Source organism: Calidris pugnax, unplaced genomic scaffold, assembly GCF_001431845.1.
Source record: "Calidris pugnax isolate Ruff unplaced genomic scaffold, ASM143184v1 scaffold28, whole genome shotgun sequence".
Lineage (NCBI taxonomy): Eukaryota > Metazoa > Chordata > Aves > Charadriiformes > Scolopacidae > Calidris > Calidris pugnax.
Window position 1 is genome coordinate 11,661,966 of NW_015090842.1, and position 25,101 is coordinate 11,687,066.

Genomic DNA, 25,101 nt, shown 5'->3' on the forward strand with positions numbered 1-25,101 from the left:
ATTTGAATTTCATCATTCTACATTGTTTGTTGTTTACCTTTCCTTCTTGGTTCTTCAAAAAATCCTTCCTGTTTATTAACAATTCTTAGTTAGTTATACAATGCAAACCTAGAAAATAGTTTCTGATAATGGTTTCTTCTGGTTTTGTGCAAGGAATTAATTATGTTTATTTCATAGAAAGCAATTAGTCCCTTAGCAAAAATACAAGACAGAAAAAAATATGTATCTTATCAGAAATGACAATTACACGATTACAGGTTATGACTGTGATAATATGAAGTTCAAATGTGATCTATAGCCCTGGAGTGATAGCAGCTCTTTAAAATATTCAGTTTGATTTTAATGGCCAATATTCCAAGGAATAGAAAGCTTATAGCTTTCATACATTATTACTTTAGTATTTCTTAATTTCTTAGCAAGATCTTCATGGTACTTTAGTGAATTAATGATCAGTTTGAAATATCCTTTCCTTACATTAGATTTCCTAAGAGAGGACACAAGAGTTGGGACCAGCTTTCTTCGTGTTGCAGCCCACGATGATGACTACAGCTCAAATGCTGCCATTACGTATTCGATAGCAAATGAAGAACCAAATTATTTCAAAATTAATCCTACTACGGGCTGGGTGTTTGTGAACCAACCCATATCTCAGGTATGGCACTTGCTTTGGTTTTTAAGCTCACCATCTCAACATATCCCAGGAGGGACTGAGGTCATGAGTTTGTCCTTACTTCTGTGTTACCTCTTCACATTGAAGGATCAATACATCATGTTTAAATTAAACATGAGTCTAAGGCTTTTAGCTGATGAGTTCATTGACTGTGAATGGCATATAAGCCAGTCCTGCTTTCAGCTGGAAAGTAGCAGCTGACACCACTGCCTCTGAAAACTTGTTCTTCTCATTTCCATTAGCTTTGGCATACTAATACCAAGGACTGTGAGCAGGGGAACAATAACCCAGGTGTAGGACTTCACTGTGTTAGCAGACAATGAGTTAAGACACAAATCTGAGAGTGTGAAATTTTGATTCTGATACAGATTCCCAACTTGATACATGTTAGCCATGGTGGACTAAGCACAGCTATCCCTCAGGGAGGTGAAAGCATAATGAACAAGTTGTTGCATTGGACTAAGCACAGCACAGCTATCCCTCAGGAAGGTGAAAGCATAATGAACAAGTTGTTGCATGTAATTATCTAAAATTTACCAGTTTCAGCCGTTTCTTGATACCTACATAAGCACTTTGATATTTTCAGATTTGTGAAGTAAATTGTATTGAAATGAGCATATTGTTGTAATGTCAATCTTTAAATACCTAATAGTTGTTTTTTTTTTATATTGAAAGTTAACTTCTAACTGACACACAAAACTTTGGTGAAGGTATATCCTTTTAATATATTTTCTTTATTGAATCTAAGAACCCTAACAAAAACTATTGAGAGGTAAGCTTAAGAAATCAGGGACTCCACAAAGTGGTTTTTTTTTTTTGTTTTGTTTTAAATTTTATATGAAATTTGCTGAGGTTTATTGAGACACATAAAAACATTTTCCAATAATCTTAAGTAAAGCAAATAGCAATCTTGCATCTACTTCATATTCTGAGCTCAGTATTCTGCAATTGTGAATGTTTTCCTTCTGTGTGGGTTTTCTTAAGTGTGCCTTTAATTTTATGTATTCATTTATTTGGAAAAAAACCTAAACATGCTCATCTAAGCCCTGATCAAATTCCTCTGTAATGAAATCTATTTTACTCTTCAGAGGTCATCTATAATTCGAGAGATTATTGCTACAGATGGAGGTAACAGGAGCAGTAAAGTTGAACTTGCAGTAACTATTACCAGTGGAAAAAACCAGCCTCCACAGTGGGAAAGAGACAGCTATGAAGTTGTTATTCCAGAGAATACTACTCGAGATGCAGCAATTTTGGTAAGGTTGGGACAGACTTCTTTGTCTGTCTGTAGCTCTAAGGCTATAGCTTAAGTGAACATTGCTTAAATATAGTGAGCTTTTATAACAGTTTTGTGTATTGTGTGGACCAATGATCTGTTGTCAGTTTTCTTCCAGAAACACTGCATTTTTAACCAGCATTTTTGCTCTAACTTACCTGTGTGTAACCACTCTTTAATTTCCTTCCCATTTGGACGACACTATAGGTGTTCCAATTTTTTGAATGCTGCCGCATTACCCGAAGTGATTATTGGTCTTAAAGTACGTAGAGTTTTTCAGTTTCATTGCTTGGCATGAGTAATCCGAACAGCTTCATGAAGTAATTCTAAAATACATGTATTTAGGATAAAAGTGTGAGTAACCAAATATAAAATGACTGGTAACCTTTTGCTGCAGCTGATTGTGGCCTAGAGATGCATCAGGCAGGGTTAAGATATGGTATCAGGAAATTCTTGTCCTAGTGTTTTCAGTTGAGAGCTGAAGATCTGGGAGAGTCATTACAAAAAAGCATTTAGAAATGTTGCTGTACTTATAAAAGCATTGATTACACAAACTTTTTGAATTGTGCAGACAATCAAAGCAACTTCTCCCCTTGGTGATCCCCGTGTGACTTATAATCTAGAAGAGGGACTTGTTCCAGAGACCAACATGCCGGTTCGTTTCTACCTGACTCCAAACAGACATGATGGTTCTGCTTCAATCCTGGTAGCTGAGCCGCTCGATTATGAAACAACACAGAGCTTTCTGCTGAGGGTTCGAGCACAGAATGTTGCTGCAGTTCCTCTGGCAGCCTTTGCTACAGTCTATATTAATATAACAGGTGTGTAAACTTTTCAGTGATGTCATAGTACAATTGAAGTACTTTTTTCCCCTTTTTCTTTACATTTTTATAATTTTCTCCTTACATGCTTTTTTTTGATGTTTTAGATGTAAATGACAATGTCCCATTCTTCACTTCATCTATTTATGAAGCCTCGGTAACAGAAGGAGCTGGTGTTGGGACATTTGTCATTCAGGTCTCTGCCACTGACCTTGACCTTGGTCAGAATGGTGAGGTAAGCAAGTGGGGACCTACATCTTCTATGATGAAAGGTATAGAAGAGCTTCTGTGTGAACAATGGCTAAATAGACTAGAAGTCTTCAACCTAGAAAACCGATGACTAATAGGGAAACATGAGATGAAATAAAGGAGTTAGTTACATGTTTCTCTGTCTCGCCATGTGAAATAGTAGGTGTGAGACAGAAAGCAAAGAATAAATATTTATACAGTTCAGGTTAAAACCTTGCTATAAAATGCTCCAGTTTGGAAAGCTCTACAATGTGATAGGATAAATTAATGGAAGAAAAAATGTGTTAAATGCTTCTGAGTTGTAAGTAGCTGGGGGCATTGAAAGCTGAATTCCTAAATAATATGTCAAGTTAGCACCAAAAGTGGAGGTATTTGTTACTGATTTTAAAAATAAAAAATAGATATATCCTTAGAACGAGTGCAAGCCAAAGTGCACCAAAACATATATGTAATAGAACCTGGTCCATGATACTGAGCAAGTTCAAATTCAAGTCACCTGTAGCTATTATATTAGTACCTTGGATCTTTAGCGTAGTTTGAGTGCTGTTGCACAAGCACTGTGCAAACATGAACTAGTGAACTCAGGAACTGATTAGACAAGACAAGTTTATTTCCATTTACACATTGGAGTCAGCATGTAAGGAAGTTACTTGGCTTTAAACTAGATTGCTCAGTCTTGGCCCTGATCAAGTTCTCAGACACAAGGCTGTTCCTCCTCTCTTTAAGTACTTATTTAGTTGTGAACTATCCAACAAAAGGAAACTCTAGATCAACAACTTCTTTTTAATCCTTTAGATAACATACTCCCTGTTACATGACAGTGGCAGAGACTACACATATTTTCGCTTGGACTCACAAACAGGCTCAATATACACTGCTTCAGTGTTTGATAGAGAGAAGAAGGGGTCCTATCTTCTAGAAGTCAAGTCAACAGATGGCTCTGAATCAGCTCGACCTGGAAAATATGGGAAACCAAACTCGGGTAAGAGGCAGAAGTCTGTGACAAGCATGATTTTACCTGGATTGGTCTCTGAAAACTGAAAATTGGTCTCTGAAATGCAAGATTAAATGTGAATTTCCTTTTTTTCAAGTGTACTTGTGAAAGAGTGTCCATTGTTTTGGTTTTGGGTTTTTTTACTGTTTGTTTGTGCAACAGTTGTGTCAGGGCTGGAAGAGATGTTTTATATGATGATCAGGCAAGTTTTTTGTTCTGAAATTAAAAGAAAACTATGACTTCATAGTTAGAGTTTAGAGAGTATTTCCTAGCTGGCAGAGATGCACCCATTATCTGTAAGATGCAGATCTTTGGGTAGCGGAGGTGTTACTTAAAGCACTGCATATGGTACTGTATTTAGTCAAAAGTAATTCTAAAGTATGAAGCTGGAAAGTTCAAGATAGAAAATCCCATTCTCAATTGACAGCTGTACTTAAATAAAGACTTAAAATTTGGCTTTTGTGGCTTCAGGACAAAAAGTTATGACTAAAAACTGTACGATTGCCATATTATGCATCAGTTATTCACATATTATCTGTTTAAACAAATTGGATGTGACATTCATTTGATATCCAAGTGCTTTTGAGTAATGTTGGTATATATATTGTCCACAACCCTAAGGGTTTGTTTCTGTATTGTCTGCATATTCGTCTTCATTTAATGTGCAGCTAGACAGTTTAAGGAATTGTAGCTGACAGAAGTGGCACAGCTGAGTATTTTAATCTCTTGTTTCTTGTCTCTCTAGACACGGCCTACGTGCGCATTTTTATCAGTGATGTGAATGATAACAAGCCTGTCTTCACTCAAAGTGTCTATGAAGTAAATGTGGATGAAGATCAGGATGTGGGCTCAACTATCATTACAGTTAGTGCTAATGATGAAGATGAAGGTAAAGTATTGGAATTCCCCATAGCTATATCTGAAATATTAATGAGTTAATTTCAGCACACCAAGATATATTTAGTGGTGTTAGAAAGGAAAATGTCTTTTTGTCTCTAGATTTTAAAAATTCTTTTAGTGTGAACTGATCGGATGTGAACATTAGTTCATAATGGAGCTGTGAGGCATAAGTCAAATAACTCTTATTTTAGGAGGCAATGCATTAATATGGGGTGCTGGGGAATAATTTGTGTGCCAGCAAATACAAATTTATTATAGATTATATCCTTTTCTTACAAATGGGTGCCAATAAAAATGTCCTGGTTAACTAGAATGAATCAGACTTGATTTCAGTGAGATTCGTTTGCTTTCTCGATGGACAGCATAGTTGTATTGTTCTTTATTTTTTTGGTACACATTCTTGTATTTGAAACTGTACTTCCTAAATGCATATGATGACTCAGTGATATTGCTTTATCTACAAATCAGTCAGGAATTTAGCCATGTCATGTGAAATTAAGCACATAACCAGTGCTCATAAATGAGGGAGCAAGTGGTACAGACTTCCATCATTTAGCCATGGTGCACTACAAATTTGGCTTCATTGTATGGTGAAACCACACTTTTTTTGTTGCCCAAGCCCCAAAGGACTGTTCTGTCAGCATGTCTGTGAAGTGCTGCATTTGATTCCCATCCTGGCTGCATTTGATTCCCAATCCACTCAAGGAGGTTGACACAAATGGGGCTAAGTTGTACTGAAGAATGATTTATCTACTCAAGAAACTTTTAACTTATTACTTAGGCTACTCTGTAGTGTTGGATCAGGGGACCTGATATAATAGATATATGGCACTTCATTCCTCTTATATAAAGTAAATGATCAAAGATGTAGCTATGAAAGAAGGGAAGAAGATAAGAATGGTAATGTGAAGATAGAGCTTGCAGAAAGGTTAAAGATCTTTGCTTGATCTAAACCCATCAGCAAATTGGTACTGCATCTGAAATTTTCAAAAGTTCTGTTAGGGCTGTCTCCTCTGGTTTGATACATAATCATCCTGTTGGTAAAGCCTATGCATAAATGAATGTGAGTGCAGAATGGTTCTATGGTACGAAGTACTTTATGATAACTCATTCTTAGATGCTGGATGTTAGCCAATAAGAATTTGTCTTTTTGGTCCCATAGCCTCGGCCAGTCATTTGGATCCTTCAGTGAATTTGAGGGATCGTAAGTAAAAGCAGAATTAATACTTCATCGCAAAGACACATTTTATAATTAGACACAAATGACAATTGGACATAGCAGAACTGAGAAAGGTGATAAGTAATCTGACATAGCTGCATGTTCTAAAAGACCACAAAACTACATAAAAAATCAGTTATTGTAAGATTTGTACTTCATCTTAATGTCCCATGTTTTAATCTACTTCAAGAAATGTGTGTTTTCTGACACTGTTGGTAATTGACAGGAACAAATGCTAAATTACGGTATCAGATCACAGCTGGAAACACAGGAGGAGTATTTGATGTAGAACCAGAAACAGGAGCCATTTTTATTGCCCAACCACTGGATTATGAAGAAACAAAAATGTATCAGATTCACTTGTTGGCCTCTGATGGGAAATGGGAAGATTATGCAGTTGTCATCATCAACGTCATGAATAAAAATGATGAGACTCCGGTTTTCTCTATCAATGAATACTATGGAAGTATAATTGAGGAACTGGATGGGTTACCAGTCTTTGTACTTCAGGTAGTGTGTGCAGTTTCAGAGATTATAATATATCAATGAAAGAGCACAGATTACTTTGGTACAATTATGTTAATAGTAATCCAGCACAGATACATTAATGAAATTTAGTTTTAGTTTTACTGAGTTTTCTTGTCAGTGGAAGAAGAGAAATGGACTTTTATGGAAAAGTAATTACAAGGGTATAAGGAGGATAGATCATTTGTGATCCTAAAAAGCAAATTACTAACATTTTAAAGTAGCTATCAGAATTGCATAATAGAATATCTCTAAAAATATGAAAAAAATTATTTGAGTGTTACAATATCTACATTGTTATTGTAGCACAAAGTGTATTTATCTACTCTGAATTGTCCCTCAGCTATCTCTCATTTGCCATTCATCTGGCATGCACATATTAATAGCATGTCATGTACTTTTCCTTGGAGTCCTTTAGGCTGTAGCAGCATATAGGATATAATGCAATCATTGCATATTTTATAATTTCTATGTCTTTGTTTTCAAAACTTTTGTAGGTTATGGCAAACGATCCTGATAGTAATGTGGATGAAGGAGATTTGAGATACTCACTGCATGGGCATGGTGCAGCTGATATTTTCACAATAGATGAGAACACGGGCAGCATTTACTCACACAAGATGTTGGATCGGGAAGAGAGAGCACTATGGAGATTTGTTGTATTGGCTACTGATGAAGGTGGAGAAGGACTTACAGGATTTGCTGACGTAATTATTAATGTGTGGGACATAAATGACAATGCACCCATGTTCCCGTGCATGCCTAATGATTGCAACGGAAATGTCTTTGAAAATTCTCCTGCAGACACGTTAGTCATGGAAATGGGTGCAGTTGATCGTGATGATCCAAATGTAGGTCTTAATGCTGTCCTGACTTACAGGATAACAGAGAATGTAAAAACTGAATTTGGTACTGACATGTTTAATATCAATCCCAATACTGGTACAATCCATGTGGCAGGGGGAATGCTAGACAGAGAAAGGAATGAAAATTATTTTCTTACTGTTGAAGCAAGAGATGGGGGAGGGCTAACAGGAACTGGCACTGCCACTATCTGGATTGCAGACGTCAATGATCACGTACCTAAATTCACAAAAGAGATGTGGCAGGCAACAATTCCTGAAAACAGTGCCATCGACTCAGAAGTTGTGCAAGTGTGTGCTACAGATGCAGATGTTGGGGAAAACGCTGACTTAATATTCAGTATCATCGGGGGCGACCCAGATCAGAAGTTTTATATTGAGAATGACAAAGAACGGCAATGTGCCACTATTCGACTGAAAAAAAAATTGGATTTTGAGAATGCACATGAAAAGCAGTTTAATCTTACTATTACAGTGGAAGATCTTGATTTTTCTAGTAGTGCAGTGTGCCTGATTGAAGTTGAAGACTCTAATGACCACAGCCCAGTTTTTCTTTCTCAGTTTATTCAAACAAGCCCTTTCTTTGAAAACCTGCCTGTAGGTACTACAGTAACCACTGTGAGAGCTACAGACAAGGATTCTGGTTTGAATGGGAACATTATGTATTCTATAAAGTCAGATTCGGATCCTATGAGGCAGTTTGTGGTTGACCAACGTGGTCATGTGATTGTGGCAAATACACTGGATCATGAAGTCATTCAAAAATACAGTTTAATTGTACAAGCTTCAGATCAAGGGACACCAGCTCGCACTGGAAGTGTAACAGTTTTGATTAACTTGCTTGATGTTAATGACAATGGACCAAGGTTTGAGGCACCATACATGCCTGTAGTTTGGGAAAATATATTGAGGCCTGAAATAGTGTATATGAACCATACATCAAAACTGCTTCATGCATTTGATCCAGACAGTGAGGAAAATGGGCCACCCTTTGCATTTTCATTGCCACCAGATTATCAGAATTCTTTGGATTTTTCTCTTACTGATAACAGAAATAATACAGCGACCATAACTGCTTTGAGGTCCTTTGACAGAGAAAAGCAGAAGGTCTTTCATCTGCCAATAGTTATAACAGATAGTGGGATCCCAGCTATGAGCTCTACAAACACCCTAACTATAACAATTGGTGATGAAAATGACAACTGCCATGAATCTGGCCATAAGGAAGTCTATGTGTACAGTTACAAAGGTAAGTGCTATCTGGATATTATATCGGATTCATGAATATAGCACAGTTTTACACATAATTTGTCTCTTGCGGTTCTTAATTTCCTTTTTTTAAAAAATAGTTTACATATTTTGAAACTGAAACTCCAATTCTGTATACTACTGTATTAAGTAGAATGAGTAAAGTATATTTGCACAGCTCAGACCATAGTATGAAAAAGATCATCTGCTAAGAAACTGTTGCACTTGTAGAAAAAGCAGTATTTTTATAAACCAATAAAATTTATTTTCCATTTACTAGTTTCATCTACACAGAGGAAAATTTTATTGTGTGTGTGCACATAATTGGGAAAGTCTGATGCTGAGAGATCTGGAGATGAGAACGGCAGAAGCAATTTAGACAAACAGAGGTTCATAGATGAGCCGTACCCAGAAATTGTAGATCAGTCCCACCTCTACTCTGACAGGTGGCTGAGCAGGACAGAAGTCTTGAGGAGGGAGGTTTTCTGCTAGCAAGGAAGCATATGAGAGAGAGTTGGGTCAGTGCTTTTTTAGGAAAAGTGCAATTTGGGGTGCAATAAGTGGCTGCTTCCTAGAACATGTAGTCTTTGAACTGGAAAAAAGAAGAAAAGATGCTGTTCTGGATGTGTTGGAGTGGTGCACGGTACCTAGGTCAAGGAATACTAGCAGGAGGGCTGCTCTGTGATAGCAGCCACAGTACTACAAAGTGCAACACTGTAGTGGGAGAGAGCAGAGCAAATGCATCCATTAAGTGAATACTTTATGTTTTCTCATCAGAGTGGTTTAGCAGAGGATGAACAGTTTCATAATATTTTCTAAAATTTGTCTTGAATTTCTATTACTGTGAATTACTATTTTCCTGAAATCACCTGTAAAATTTGACCTTAAGCTAGTTCTGGTGGTCTGTATTAAGCATGACTTATTATGCCTTTCCCCAAATATTTCATTCCAGATAGACTTGGCTATATCTCAGCTATCATTGCAATAGCAGAATACTGATAAATAATACAGAAGATTAATCTACAGAAGGTATTTTTGCAATGAGATATTTTTGCTAAATTCAGTACGCCTAAATTAGAAGATGTGACCCGATCCTACTATAGAAATGAGAGAATAAAGTTTCTAGGGTGGATTGGCTCAAGATTTGAACCTTAAAGATTTCCATTGTTGCTGGATCTTGGCTATGGAATTCAAAGCTCTCCTTAGCATAGAGCTGCTCCTTTTGCTATTTTAAAACAGCTGCTTGGATGTCCCACTTCTGTGACAGCTCACAGGGTCCTGAGAAAAGGGCCAAAAACTGGCACAGCTTGGTGGCTTCTTGCCCATTTCCTTTCCTCAGTCATGTCCCTCTCTCTTGGCTGCACCCCACAAGGTGCTCTCCCTCTTTTGCTGGATTCCCCTGGTGTGCCTTTTGAAATAGTAGAGAAGAAATGAAACATTTGGGGATTAACTCCTGATGTGGTGATTATTTTTTTTGACTGAAAATTTTATAGATATTTGTATTCGTGTATGATTCTGTTGTTTTGTGTTGTTTTCAACTTTTCTTCATTTGTATGACATCCGCAGTGTATTTACCTTTCCAGAACTGGCAGAAATCATATGACAGGCTATGCATTATTTTAAGAATCTTGGATCATAACCATCACCAAATTGAGCAGGAATCTGAAAATAATAAATGCAGTAATGAATGTGGCAGAATATAAAGTGCACTGAAAAGCAAAAATTAAATGCAGATTTATTATAATCTATCTCAACAGGAAAATGGCCAACAACAGTGCTCGGGGAGGTGTTTGCGCCAGATCAAGATGACTGGGACAATAAAACATTTCTCTCTGAAGGAAAACTGCTCAAGTGAGGATTGTATTTGTGTCAAAATGAGTAATATTTATACCTCTGTAATTATTTTACTCACCATGTATTTCTCTATGTTCAGGATGTGCATAAAGCCAAGGTTATTGAGTGTATTAAGGAGTGTACTTTCTGAATGCTCTTTTTCGTTTTTATTTTGGTAACTAGGTATTAGGAAATTAATGCATGAAATATTTTTTCCAAGGGAATGCAGGACCATGCCATGATGTTGTTTTTTAGTCAGATGTCATCATTAATTTATTTTAAAATGTGCATTCTGTAAGATCTAATTATGAAATAGGCAGAGTTTTTAATACTTGCTCTCAAATGTTAAAGTTGATGGAATAAAAATCCCAAATTTAAATGGGCAGAATGGAATTGTTTCATCAAAAGTGGAAGGGAATTTGGTGATCTCCACTGATGGTTGGATTTACAATTGCATACAAAACCACAACTCTTAGATTAGTGGAGTTTTTTCTGTCAACTGAAATGTTGAATTGGATCCTTAATTCCTGCTTATACATTATTTGTTCTTATCATAAAGTGAGATGGCATATAGCATAATTGTATGCTGTTTGAAATACAGAAAATAGATGTGAAAATAGATGTGAATTTTTGTCTCCTTTATGAATAAGAGTTTAAAAGCTTTATGTAGCCCAAAATTAAAGACTGGCTTTGTATGTCAGCAGCCCCTGGGCCTGTTTCCATATTCAGAGGTTACTGTTCCATAATAGTGGGCATGGAATATTTCCATAATTACCAATTACTGTCCCTTTGAGGTGGCAAATGAAGATGATATCAGAGATTTCATACAGATTTTATCCTGTTCCAGATGGATAAATGAGCATCTGGAACAACTTTGTGTGGTTGTGTCACTTTCTGTTACTTATCTTATAGACCTGCCCACAATTACTATGTCAAATCTCATGGTTCAACTACACACTGCTTTTATTCAGGATTAGGAAAGTCTGGGGATTTGGGAGTGGCAAAAATATGTTTTTATAAAGTCTGCAGATTGTAATTTCTGAATTAATGTGTTTCTGGTGCTTTTCTGGGGTTGTTTGCTAATTCCCATAAGTTTTGATATATAACCTTTGTAGTAAAATTTAAGGCCTTCTGAATTATGTTAATAAATAAATTACATTTTCTGAATTATGTTAATGAATAAATTAAGTTCTCAATTTTGATTTATTAAGGTTTCCTAATTGAAGGTTTATGTCTAGGTCCTTCAGGTTAAACCAGAGGACCGGTTCTTTAATGATGGTGGATAACACTCCTCAAGGAATATACAACTTAAAAGTTAGAGTTTCTGATGGAGTTTGTCCTGATGTTATATCTACAGTACAAATCCATGTCAAAGAGCTGGAAAATGAAGCCATACAAAACTCAGGCACTGTGCGTCTTTCAGGTTAGTTTTATTTGCTGGTGAGAGTTTAGATCAGCTGCTTCTAAAACTGGATGATCATGTGATGTAGGTGGTGTTATATCAATACTTGATTTACTTATCATTGTAGGGCACTTTCTGGTATGTTTCCATATTGTTAAATAAGAAAAAAATTGAGAAATTAACCTGTGGTCTCCTGGTATTTCATGCTTATCTATTTTTGAATTCCAAAATCAGATGTCACCGCAGAGGAGTTCATAAGGAGAGATGAACACGGCAACACAAGACATGACAAGTTCAAGGAATTACTAGCAAAAATGTTATCTGCTAAGCTCAGTGATATCATTGTCTTCAGTGTCATGAACATTGATGGAAAACAGACAGATGTAAGATTTGCAGTCCATGATGGCTCGGCATATTACAGACCTGAGAAACTGCATGCTGAGATGGCAGCATTTAAAAATGAGGTATACTCTCTGGGGTTATCATGCTTCTACATAATTCACCCACATAGTGAGTTTGCAAGGTATATATCCCAAACCTCAGTGGAAGGATATGCTAGATCTACAGATAAGGGTTATTTACTTCACTCAGGACAAAAATGCTTGTCCAGCAAGTGCTTGATACAAGCTTTCTCCCTTCTTGTTAGTCCCATACATACAATTATATGGTTGTAGTAACTTCTGGTTCAATAAATATAACCACCTTTTAGTCGCAGAAAGATGGTCCTCCATTCCCATTGTGGTACCATTCCCTATGTTTTCTCCAGTTGGTGTTTCACTGTGTAATCTATCAGACTTTTCACTAGATGAAATCAGAAGAATCCCTAGAAGCCAAAGTGATACTGTAGTACAGAGAATATCTTGAAAATTACAGCTTTTTGGATGTTGCAGATGCTGATGGGAATACCCCAATCATCAGCTTGTGGTTAGACACTTATAGTAAGAGGCTTAATTCCCCCCAGATGGAAATTCTACTGTACAAAGACATGACAGTCCATAGAAAAAAATCATTCTGGTTAGAACAGTTACAGCAGACCAGTGAGATAGAGACAACCAATTTTGAGCTTAAAGTTGTGCTTTGGCAAGTTAAATACAAATACAAGCGACACCCTCTCCCAACTCTTTTTTTTTTACTATTATAAGGGGAAAATAGTTTTGAATGTAAGATATTTTCTTCCCCTTTCTGGTGTTCCCTCACTGTCCCACTCTCTTATTAGATCCCGCATGCCTTCTAACTCAGTTACCCAAGCACAGTCTGCCTTGGCCCCACTTTTATTTTCTGTAGTCCTCCAGATTTTGGCTTTGCTGAAATCCTGCAGATACTGGTGAACATACACTAAAGCTGCTGCCTTGCACAAAGGCAAGATGCTACTGCGCAGCTTTTAACTTGCTGCGGACAAGGCAACACTTCCTGACATATTCATTTGTGGCTATGCGGGCATATTTGAGGTTAATACATGGTACATCTTCTGGAAGACTTTTTGCTGAAAAGAAAGCAACACTTCCTGTTTGTGTGAATGCAGTAGGGTCTGTCTGATTCTGGGAACCAAACAGGAATATCTTAATTTACCACCTGCCTACATGCTACTGTATCTTAAGTAGTTGTGTGGATTGTGAGACTCTTCAGGGTGACCAAGTAGGAAATACCAGAGACAGATAGTGTTCATGAAGCATAATGACTGCTTCTTTTACATATTATTATTGAATTACTGCAACAATAATATAGAAAATTGCATAGATTTCAAATATTCTGTGCCATAATATATGGCAGGTGAATTCATCAAAGTGGTAACAAGGGGATTGCTTCACATATTTTAATGCAAAAATATGTTTGTATTAATTATGTATCAACTTTCAATATTTAATGAATAGCTCTAGTGAGTAATCACCAATAGTTTTCAGAAAACCAATCATAGTTGGAGAATTTATCCAGTAGTTTTTATACATATGTTTAACTATAAATATAAAAAATAAGTAATTAGCACTGGAATTCATGGGATTGCTAAATAAATAATATGTTTGCACTACCTCCTTGGGTTATAGCTTTACAACAACTATTTTTATTTACTAGAAAAGTAATCCATTCTAATACTGTAAAGGGGCCAAGGTTGTTTATATACGCTATGTTTTTCTATAACAGTATTACATAGCTGTCTAAATGTGCATTATAGACTTTCCACTAATGGTGATAGATATGAGCAGCAGACATGAAACTGCATTCATAGGATGCATCATGTCATTATAAAGTATATTTTATGCCTTTGGGGACATGGTTTTCAATACATGTTGTGATATTTGAGGATATACTGTCGATTGATTATAAAGGTCAAAGTTCTTGCAGTGCTGAATTGAGATGACTACCCAAGTAAAAAAAAAACCAAAACAATGCTTTAGTATTTATGTATTTGTTTTAGTCTTTTCAAAGCTTATTTTAAAAATATTTGTTATACATTTTATCATTTGTTGTTACACGTTTATCATTTGAAAAACACTGGCTGAAGTACAAAATGTCTGGAATAATGGCAGCTTGTTATTCTCCTCAGGCTTGTGAACAGCTCATTTCCCTTTGTGCTTTCTGCTACCTCTTCTTTGGTCTGTTTGGATTAGAAGTTGCAAACTGTGGAGAAACTATTACTGCATTACAAGACAAAAAAAAATAAATATATGTATATTTAGTGAGGCTCTTCTCTCTATTTGGGTATTCGGGCTTTCAAGTGCAACCCCAGTTAATGATAAAAACAATGAACTAGCAAATATTAATGCTGAATAGAATATAGTATCCAGTATGCTGAATTGACTGCATTTTGTCTCAGACAGTTTGACATTAAACTTAAGTTTATGGGGCACGAATCAGTAGGCTGAATCCTAATTACTATAAAGTGGTCCTGTCAGGCCACTGTCTGTGGACATTATGATTGAATGCAGCTCAGCCCTGAATTTTCCTGTGTCTGTACTGTGTGAGAGAATGTAAGATATAATATCCACGTAAAACTCTCAAGGAAGAATTTTTATCCTGGCTTAAGCTAAAACATGGCTGTTGTCAGGGTGCAGAGAAGTGTGGCACAGATGACACAGCTCAGAAGGTGGAATATCACTGCTCTCGGGGCTTTGGTCCTCAGAAATAATGTTAGTAGGCTGGTACAGATACAACACTTTGACAATCAATTGCATCAATGATTAAGTTTTCAGGAAATACTGCTACTATTAATTTTTTTAAAATATTCCTGTATTTATCAAATCATTTTTCTTGCCTGCATAATCAGGGATGTTACTAATTAATATGCAGGAAATTAAAGCATTCCATTAAGTCTATGATGGCTTAGATTTTTCAGAAATTAAGAAGTAAAAGTATTCATTAGGAAGACACTGGTGATGTGCTAAACTCTATTTTCTCTTAGATCCAGTCAGCGTTACAGCTGAACATTTCACAGATCGATGTAGATGAATGTAGAAGTGCAAATTGTAGTGAGGGCAACGGTTGTACAAACTACCTTGCAGTGAGTGACAGCCCAACAGTGATGGATACTGGAAGCGTGTCCTTTGTCTCAATAACAACCACCATCAACGTGGTCTGCACGTGTTCAGCTCGGGATCGAGTTCATCAGTCTTGTTCCTCCTACCCTCAAAGCCCCTGTCTCAATGGTGGGATGTGTATTGACACTTTGAATGGTTACAGGTGAGGAAACTTGTCTTGCAGATGCTCTTACTTTTTTTTCATCTATTTTTAAAGTGTCGAGTGGATCTTACAAGATACAAGTCTAAAAAAAAAAAGTCATAAACGTACTTCTGACTGAAGGAGAAACAAAAACCCCCAGGAGTGCACTGGACTGTAAACCTAATGACAACGGGGTCTTTACTAATGGCCCAATAATTGTGCTGTAGTCCTGAAGGCAGTGGAAATAGTGTGTGAGTAAGAAAGAAAAACCCGGGGGAAAAACAATGGTATAATTAACATGTGTCACTTTTTTAAGAGTGCTTAATTCACTATGAAGGAATGGGAAGTGTGCTCTGTTTTTCTTTTTTGCTTCTTTTCCAGAAGAGTAATAATAAAAGTGAGTATCAGTGGTAGCAGCAGGGATGTAGGGGGAGCGAGATGTAGTTTAAATAATGGGTCATAAGGACTTTAGAAAACATTAGATAGGAAACTTGCTGTATTATAGCATCACCTGGCATGCACCAGTATTCCTTTAGTGAAATTATACCACTTTATTCTGGCTGGGAATTAACCTCCCTGAGTTTTCTCTGCAATAAATTGACCAACTGATATTTAGTGTTTTGTGTTACTTATTTAGTGAAATAAGTAATTGTTCTCAAAACCATGGCCTCAAAAATACTTCTTTTTGATGGGGATAGTATAGTGGATAAATATACTTTGTAGTCTTAAAGTATTTTAATAGATGCAAGCATCTCTGAGACTTTGCTAAAATTTTTATTGTTTCACTGCTGTTTTTTTTACTATGATGTAAATGCTACATTTGTTGCATGTAATACCAAAAGAAGTTGAACACTGGGGAATTTTGACTGGTTTTTGTGTGTTTGTGCTCTTTCAGATGTCTTTGTCCCGCTTCATTTCATGGACCAGACTGCCAGCAGACTAAGCACAGTTTCCATGGAAATGGTTATGCATGGTTTCGTCCCATCAGACCTTGTTTTGAAAGCTCACTCTCTCTAGAGTTTATTACCGTGGTTCCAGATGGACTTTTACTATATAGTGGTCCTTTATCAAATCCAGAAGCTGGGAGTACAGAAAACTTCATTGCAATAGGTATTTCTGCAAAACCGTGTGGAAAAAATTAAATGTCTTTGAGGAGTGGGTTGCCTATGAACAGTGTAGTAGTTCGAATATGAATTCTGTTTTTCCATCTTATGAGATAATTAATTTATTTTATTGTTTGAAATATTTGGAAGCATTTCCTATTAAGCCTTTCTTTGATGTCTATTTTTGTAGCCTTCACCTATGGCTTTTGGTCCATCACAGAGTTGCAGAAATTAAGGGGAAAGCAAAATAGACAAATTGCTATATTTATATATCTATCTATATATATAAAAAAAATAATCCTCCTAGGGAAACAGTAGTGCTATAAAGGAATTTAGGTACTTTGAAGATAGGTATTACATGATCAATGCAGTCTTAGTTGCATGTCATTCTTATCTAGTTTGGTGAGAAAAGAAATCCACTTAAGCTGCTTTCAGTCTTGGGGCATTTTTGCACTTTTTTGTAAACAGGCAATGTTGTGATGGACGAATCCAGCCACAGTGTGCCACTGTAGGAAAATTTATACACAAGTAGAACTAATTACTTTATGTAGACACACATTTAAAAGGCTACTATTGCTTATTTTTTGTGAATTAATATACAAGATGCTCGGTATGGTTGGTATTTCATATTTTCCTAATTAATTGAATGGTTATGTTGTTGGATATTGTTAATCATTAACTTCTTTTTTGTTTTGTTTTGCAGTTACTTGTAAATTTGAGTAGAAGATGGGAGGGAGTAAAACCTGCATGTGTTAATTATTTTTGAGCATTATACAATTGCAGATTGCTTATCAGGAATTAGTTCCAGTGTTTTGACAAAGAAGTGGCACAATCTAAAGTGTAACACTATATTGAATGAGTATTTCTGCATAATAGAAGTCATAAAGCATAATTCTAATATTTCTGTCATGAACCCCACTTTATGTGATCAGCAATAACCATTAAATCAGTACATTCACTAACTTCTAATATATCCAAATAGGAAATATTCTCATCGATGAATCTTTTTCATGTTTTATTAGAACTCTCCGATGGTGTTCCTGTGCTGAAGATGAGCCATGGCTCAGGTTTTGTGATGCTGCAGTTTCCAAGTCACCTGAATGTAGCAGACAAAAAATGGCATCGACTAGAAGTCAGAACCAATGGTCAGGTCAGTTATTTGATTTTATTTTTTCCGTGTCAAGATACTTGTATTTCCAATAGCATTTGCCTGTGCAGAAACACGAGGGTAGAAAAATCAGACTGGGTAATGATACATGTTGTTTTAACTGGGTTTGTAGATTTGATGAGTAATATGAATTTTGGGAAGACAATATTGTCAGTTGCAAATCCACCTGTGTTGTAATCCATATTCCAGGACCAGGGGAATCTTTTTCCTATTTTTTAAGCTCTGCAACACATGTGGAATGTGCATAAAGGCTTAGTTGTAATTTGCACATTCAGTGTACACATTTGGACACTGAAATCAGTTACCTATGGACAAAAAGTAAATAATTCTTTATTTGCAAATGCAGTTACAGTTTTTATGAAAGTGGTTAAACTACTCAGAAGCATGAATTAAATGCTTAGTTAAGTGTCTTCTTTGTTAAATGGTTCCATTTTGGCTTTACTGTTTATTGCAAGATGGAAAACAGAGTGGGAAAAAACCCAATCCTTTTTGCTTTATAGTATGCAAACAGAAAAATATGAAAACTTGATATAACTTACTTACTGAATTTTACAGAAATTCTTAATTCAGTAATCCTATGTTTTGGTGTAGGATGTTCGATTCACTTTGGATCATTGCAGTGCAGCTGTTGTTTCAGAGATAGAAGGAGTAGGCAAATGGCTGTCCACTGAGGATCGTACAAATTGTGAAGTCATTGGGTCTGTTCCACAAAGATCAAGGTACATTTCTGGAGATTCACTGGAAGACAGTTTATTCTAAGGCCTTTGAACATTTTACCTCTAAATCTGAAGCAAAGTTATTAATGACTAGGAGCAGAAAAGTATTTGCTTTTCTCTAGGACCTTCAGTGCTAAGTCTGGACCTTAAAGCACTAAACAAATTTTAAGACTAGAGTCTTCCTCCAAGTAGAGTTGCAATACAACCCCAGAACACTCTTGCTGTTACTGGAGCTTTTGTGGGTACTGTGTACCATCCCTTACACACAAAATTTCTGTCACACTATTTATCAAGTCACTGTAAGCCTGTTCTTGAAAACCTAATGAAATTAGGCCAGTTGACTTTTTAATGGCAGTAACTCCAGTTCCTCAACAAGTCTTACTGTCTGATTATTGTAAATCTGAGGGTTCCTACTGACAACCTTTGGTGAATGCATTAAGGCAGACTAATATGTCAGGGTCTTTGTTGGATCCAAGGTTACTGCCTTCATAGCAGAGTTAGAAGTACAGATAGAGCAGGTGTACCCACACCTCAGCTGTTTACTTCACAGCCTGGTGTATTTGTATAAACTGCTGTTTAAGGTAGGCTGGTGTGGGTGTGCCTGATTTTGGCTGCAGTGTCTCGTAATGAGACATATGATCCACCTGTGTGTGTTTTCCAGCAAAAATTTCCAGTAAATTGCTTGCACTGTTGGGTCAGCTCTTAGTCTCAGTTAAAACTGAAAAAGTTGGAAAATCTTATTCAAAAAGCAATTATTACATTAAAAGGAGAAGGATGTGTTCAACTCCATTCTGCAAGGCTTTGGATTCAGTACAATTCAATCCTCTGGACTGATGCTTATTGCCCTGGCTGGTGACACCAAGCTGGGAGAAATGACCAGTACGTTGGAGGTCACGGTTTGGAATTAAAAATTATCTCAGCAAACTGAAAATAGGACTTGAAAATATACTGTATTTTTCCATTACAACGGAGATCCAAGTACTGCAGAAATAAGCAGCCTTACAGATAGAGAGGAGGGAACAACTGCTACATATCAGTAAAAGATAGGGATAGGAGTGGAACGGTGAGTCAGCAATGCTGCATTCACGTGAAAACGGCAAACACTACACAGTGATACCTCAACATGTGTAGATCTCCAAGATATGGAGTGGAATTCTTCCACTCTGGTTAGCACTGTTGGGCCTCAGCTGGAGTCTTGGGTCCAGTTTGTGCACCACAGTGCACACACACACACACAGGATAGGTGCGTACCAACTGGTTAAAGTCCAGAGAACAGCAATGACTGTAATCAGCTTGCCTTGAGAATAAGAATTACCAACAATGAAGGAATTGAGGTCATTTAACTGAAAGAGAAGGGAAAACTGAGGAGAGATATGATAAGTCTAAGTGTATTTAAAATAACACAAAGCACGAAGAGGATTTAGGCAGTCTCTTCTGTACAGGGCTTTAAGTTACAGTGAGGAATATTCAAGTTATATTTTAGGGAAACCTTTGTATTAATAAAGATACTTGAGCTGTGTCATGTTTAAAAAAATAAATTACTCTATATTTTAAAGGACCGGCCTCCGCTCCCCAACTGCCTGTATTTCAGAGGAAGAAGTAGATAAAATGGTTGCATTCTTTTGTTATTTTATAAAGCCTTGATTATTTGCAAATACAACATAGATGTTTATTTATCTACCTTATATAATATCTATGTTTGAGTGTAAATTCACATCTATTTTTATTATTATTGTAATTTTTAAAGGTATTTAAATGTGAACCATGTTCTACAGCTGGGTGGTGTAAAAGAATCATTACCGTATTCCTACCCGCAATTGCTACATAAACACTTTTCTGGTTGTTTGCGCAATTTCATCTTGGATACTCAGGTAAGAGAAACCTAACATTTTGCTCTAGCAAAGGAGTAAGTCTCTTTATTAAATTTTTGGCAGATATACCTGAAACTTTTGCTTTCATTAATTTATTCAATGCCCATATGCGTCGGTGTAAAATACAAGAAAATGCTGGGTTTTCCTGTTATAGCTAGAGTAGCTACATTGAAAGGTTATTTTTCAATTGCAAACAGATCTATCTGTGAGACAGAAGCTGTGCCTTTGTTTATCCCTTACTTCATGCAGCTGTCTTTTAAGCATCTTTGCACATTCAAGGAACTTCCGAATGGCAATTGTATAATGGCATATTTATGGCAGCTGTCTGCTTTGTTAGAAAATATTAAGGGTTTTTTGCTTTTATAGTCAGTTAAGTTTATTCAAAGGCAAACCATGGTCTTGATAAAATAAGTTGAAACCTCAATGTCAAAAAGCAAACAGTGTCTTAAGCAATGCCGATGAAGAACAGACTGTTATGTGGTATAGCTAGTTCTGTTTAAAAATTAAGTATATGTATTTCTTAAAAAATATTTCAGTGTCATACAATTTTCTCTTGGAGGTATATGACCTTCAGTCTCCTGCAGAGTCCCTGAACAGCCTCCCTGGCTGCACACTGACGGATGGGAGCTGTGAGACCATGGGGTCTTCTTCCTGTGGAATTCATGGGAGGTGTCTTGGAGACTGGGGCTCATTTGCTTGCCATTGTTTGCCGGGTTACTATGGCTATCGATGTGATAAAGGTGAAGTCTGTTTTTCTGTTACATTATTGATAGACTGGTAAATTTTACAATACAGCATACTTGAGATGTTTGCAAGTGGTGATTGTTGAGGTTGTTTCTGATGTTTACGTTGTGTAAAACCACTTTTCAATGTAGTTGCCTGTAATTTTTAGCGATTTCTTTTCTAATTCCCTTTGAGAAATTACTTTCTCAGTATCAGATAATTTCTTCAGTCCTGAGGCTGTTTGTGCAATGGAGGCTGCATGACAAAGGAATTGTGAACAAAATGATTTGTTCTCATAAAAATCTTTTGAATTTGCATCTGTGTACATTTTCAGAAATATCTAACAACCTAAAAATTAAATGTGAGTGTGCCAAGTAACATTTACTGTGCAGAATTAGAACTACACAGCTAGACTTAGAAATTACTGCTCTGTTGGTGTCTGAAAAAGACTCCAGTGCCTTAAGGATCTGTGCTTTTGGTATAGTAGGATCTTTAGCCTCTGTGGAGCCAAAGTTTGCAGCAAAAAGACAACTGTAAAATAGCAGGTGAAAATTGGTTATGGAACTTCATACTTTGTCTGCAGTCTCTTCTTTTGCCTTCGTCAGAGCTTCTGCTTTCCTGCTGTCATCCTGTGTGAGCATTGCAAGGAGAAGCATTAGCAGAATCAAGTCAGGAGGGAGTCACCTCTTTACAGAGGAAGATAAAGTGGGAGAGTGCCTGGGGAAGTTACAGAAATAGATAAAGAGTTAGACAAGTTATGTCTCATGGAAGCATGCTTTGCGTTACAATTTTTTTTTTTTCTTTTCAACTCTTATTATGAAAATAATGGAAACAATAATACTTCCCTCTCCCTGCAGAATGGTTTAAAGGTCTTTATCCTGTCTTTTTAGTTGCCAAAGAATATACATTTGGGCCAGGAAGTCACATTCGCTACCAGCTTCCAGTCAGTGTGCCTACCCGTAGGACACTGTTTGAAGCCATGATTAGGACACGGCAGCCTGACAGTGTCATCACGAGCATGTCTTCTCGAAATAAGGATGAACACATCACCCTACAGGTGAGCAAGGCATTCCAGATAGTAATAGCATAAGGGTAAATCAATGGCAGTAAATTGTTAGCCCAGAGAAACCTTAGCTTAAGAGATGGAAGCAGAATTGAAAACCTTGTGCTAAGCACAAAAACTTTGGAATTCATCTGATAAAAACTTATAGATCTGATCCTTTAGTTAAGATACTGATTCATAACCATGGTATCCCATTAGATTGCAAAGGAATTTATTGCCAGTCACAGTGCAGGATAGTTTGCTATACAGAAGAGGATGAGCATTGTGTCTACCCTGGTGTACTATTCAGCTGTGGTCACGACTGGCTGATTCTGGATGGTTCAGACCCTGCCAAGAAAGGTGCCTGTTCTAATGATGTCACTCTCAAAATGGCAACCTATTCATTTTATACATACCACTGAATGGGTCACCTCTTCAGCTAAATTGGTTTGAGCTGTCAGTGTAGAAGTTATACACCAGATTCTCAACCATTTGAAGAAGCCCATATATTTGTCCAGGAGAGAAGCAGGGTAAAATTACTTCGAGTGAATTACGTACTACTGTGAGTACACCACTACCAGTGTTTAAGTTGTCTAGCTCAGTAGCACCTGAAGTATCTTTGTATTATACTGTATGTGCAGTGTAAGCATACCCTAAATTTAAACAAGTGTTTTAAGACTGATAATTACATACAAGTCTTGGTTCAAGTAATATGACAGTTGCAGGTCAATACGAAATGTCAGGTGATGACTTTTCTTCTTTTTCTTACTACTTTGTTAACTATCCACAAGGTTGTTCAGGGATTCTTAGTGGTCTCATATAATCTGGGTGATGGAGACTATTCTGTAAGCCTTCCTTCCTACCACATTGATAATGGTGAATGGCATCATATCACACTGGAGAGAAATGAAAATGAATTTACTCTTCGCCTTTATGAAGGAGGTGGGAAGAGAGAAATTCTGAAAGCAGCAGGAATCTACAAAGAGATTGTGATTGACCCCAGCAGCTTGGTCCTTGGAAACACCTACCCATTCAATCAAAACAAGAGTTTTCAAGGTAAGGAATTTTTGATCTCACTGTTCAAAATATGGACGTGTAAAAGTGAAGGTTTATTGATACTACATGGGCATATGGAGAGCAGCTTTCTTGTTTATATAGAACTCTTGTTTATATAGAGAAACAAATTTCTTGCACAACACTTTGCAAAAGGGACAAGTAAAGTGTTCTGACTTGGAAAAAAGGTACAGCAGGGAATTATGTGCAAGTACTGTTAGTGACTGGACTTGGAACGAAGATGGTAACCCCTTCACACAACTGTATGTAGAGCATTTGTTAACTGGAGATCCACAAGCTTCTCCCAGGTGGACTGTGGATGGCTCATTGCATTAGATACACAGAACTGGTTCATTGGATGGTTCTATCCAGTCCATTCGGCAGCTCTCCTTCCCTGCCAAATACCACTCTCCCTCTGCTGAAAGAAATATTTCCATAGTGCACAAAAAGCTCTGGTTTGTTACCTTTATGCACTACCTTGTATTATTGGATTTTACAGTCATGCAGTTGAAGCATTAACTACAATTTGAAATGGTTTATTAGTTAGAACTAACAATTTAAATTTTTAGTGACTGAGTAGATGGAAATTGAATAGTTACACAAACGAGAAATACAGAGAAACATAAGGTTAAGATATCCATAACAGCTTTTTACTCTGTCCTCAGTTGGCAGCTCACCCTTCACCTAAAATCACAGTATAAGTAATGTGCAGTTACGCAGTACATCTTTTATATGGACAAGGAAGACACACACCATTACTTGGTTAAATGCACCTGGTATCTGCCTATCTCCTCTCCCATGCTTTTTAACTAGATTCTGATAAATCTGTTTTAAACAAGGTGGTAATGTTTTCACCAGATAAAAGTATTTCAGTGAGTAACACAAAAGTGTAAGGAGAAAACGTTTAAAAAGTATATGCATTAAATAGAATAACAACTTACAACATAAGTGTATCACAAATTATTTAGAAAATGATTGTTTTCTATTGTTTCACTAGAAGTATTTCAATAACTAAAGTTTACCTGAGAACTAGGGATGGTATTTTGAAGAATTTTTTATGAGAGTATTTGTTTTTAAGTAAATAGATTAAAGAAGTCAAATGGTTACGTGAAGATCATTTTAATTAGGACAACTGTTGTTACTGTTAAGCAGCTGAAACTTTAAGGGCTTTGAAGTTACAAAATGTACTAAATTCATCAACAATGTATATGCTTTTATGCTGAGGCATCTTATGCATATGAAATTAATGCCACACATCTTCAGTACAAAATTTCGATTAGTGCCCCAAGGCAGTCTCACCATTATTTGTGGTTTGCTCTTCTATAAAGTTAATTTGTAAACTACAATTAAAAATCAACCAAACACAATTTATTCTGGTACACATCGAAGAATATAACAGATTTTCCACAGTACTTGGATTTTTCCATTGAAAACACAGTGAAGGGGTACATACTGTCTTGAACACAAGCAGATAGCGGCCTGCAGCAGTACTTGGTTCTTGTGCAAAACACTGGGGAATCTTGATGAAAAGAATATAACAGAATTTCCACAGTACTTGGACTTTTCTATTGAAAACACAGTGAAGGGGTACATATTCCACTGGCCTGCAGCAGCACTTGGCTCTTGTGCAAAACACTGGGGAATCTTGATGAAAACTTTTAACACGTTCAGTCAAAAAATGAAGAACAATGCTATTGAAGTTTAGGTAAATTCAGTCCTAGATATAAACTTTGGTAGCTTGGGTCCTTTGTTAAACATAAAGTGCCAAATC

General features: G+C 36.6%; 1 protein-coding gene across 1 annotated transcript in view; it reads left to right on the forward strand.

Annotated features, from left to right (window-relative positions):
• The window catches only part of LOC106888132 (neural-cadherin-like), a 75,687-nt gene that overhangs the window by 44,585 nt on the left and 6,001 nt on the right, over nucleotides 1–25,101 (forward strand). Inside the window, exons 14-32 of the mRNA XM_014942160.1 lie at nucleotides 480–652; nucleotides 1,759–1,926; nucleotides 2,518–2,767; nucleotides 2,875–3,002; nucleotides 3,812–3,998; nucleotides 4,756–4,899; nucleotides 6,356–6,639; nucleotides 7,152–8,766; nucleotides 10,523–10,616; nucleotides 11,837–12,021; nucleotides 12,235–12,464; nucleotides 15,398–15,675; nucleotides 16,550–16,764; nucleotides 17,780–17,907; nucleotides 18,517–18,644; nucleotides 20,389–20,512; nucleotides 21,072–21,252; nucleotides 22,126–22,292; nucleotides 23,069–23,333. Coding sequence (XP_014797646.1) covers nucleotides 480–652; nucleotides 1,759–1,926; nucleotides 2,518–2,767; nucleotides 2,875–3,002; nucleotides 3,812–3,998; nucleotides 4,756–4,899; nucleotides 6,356–6,639; nucleotides 7,152–8,766; nucleotides 10,523–10,616; nucleotides 11,837–12,021; nucleotides 12,235–12,464; nucleotides 15,398–15,675; nucleotides 16,550–16,764; nucleotides 17,780–17,907; nucleotides 18,517–18,644; nucleotides 20,389–20,512; nucleotides 21,072–21,252; nucleotides 22,126–22,292; nucleotides 23,069–23,333 — 4,944 coding nt within the window. The remainder of the gene's footprint in view (nucleotides 1–479; nucleotides 653–1,758; nucleotides 1,927–2,517; nucleotides 2,768–2,874; nucleotides 3,003–3,811; nucleotides 3,999–4,755; nucleotides 4,900–6,355; nucleotides 6,640–7,151; nucleotides 8,767–10,522; nucleotides 10,617–11,836; nucleotides 12,022–12,234; nucleotides 12,465–15,397; nucleotides 15,676–16,549; nucleotides 16,765–17,779; nucleotides 17,908–18,516; nucleotides 18,645–20,388; nucleotides 20,513–21,071; nucleotides 21,253–22,125; nucleotides 22,293–23,068; nucleotides 23,334–25,101) is intronic.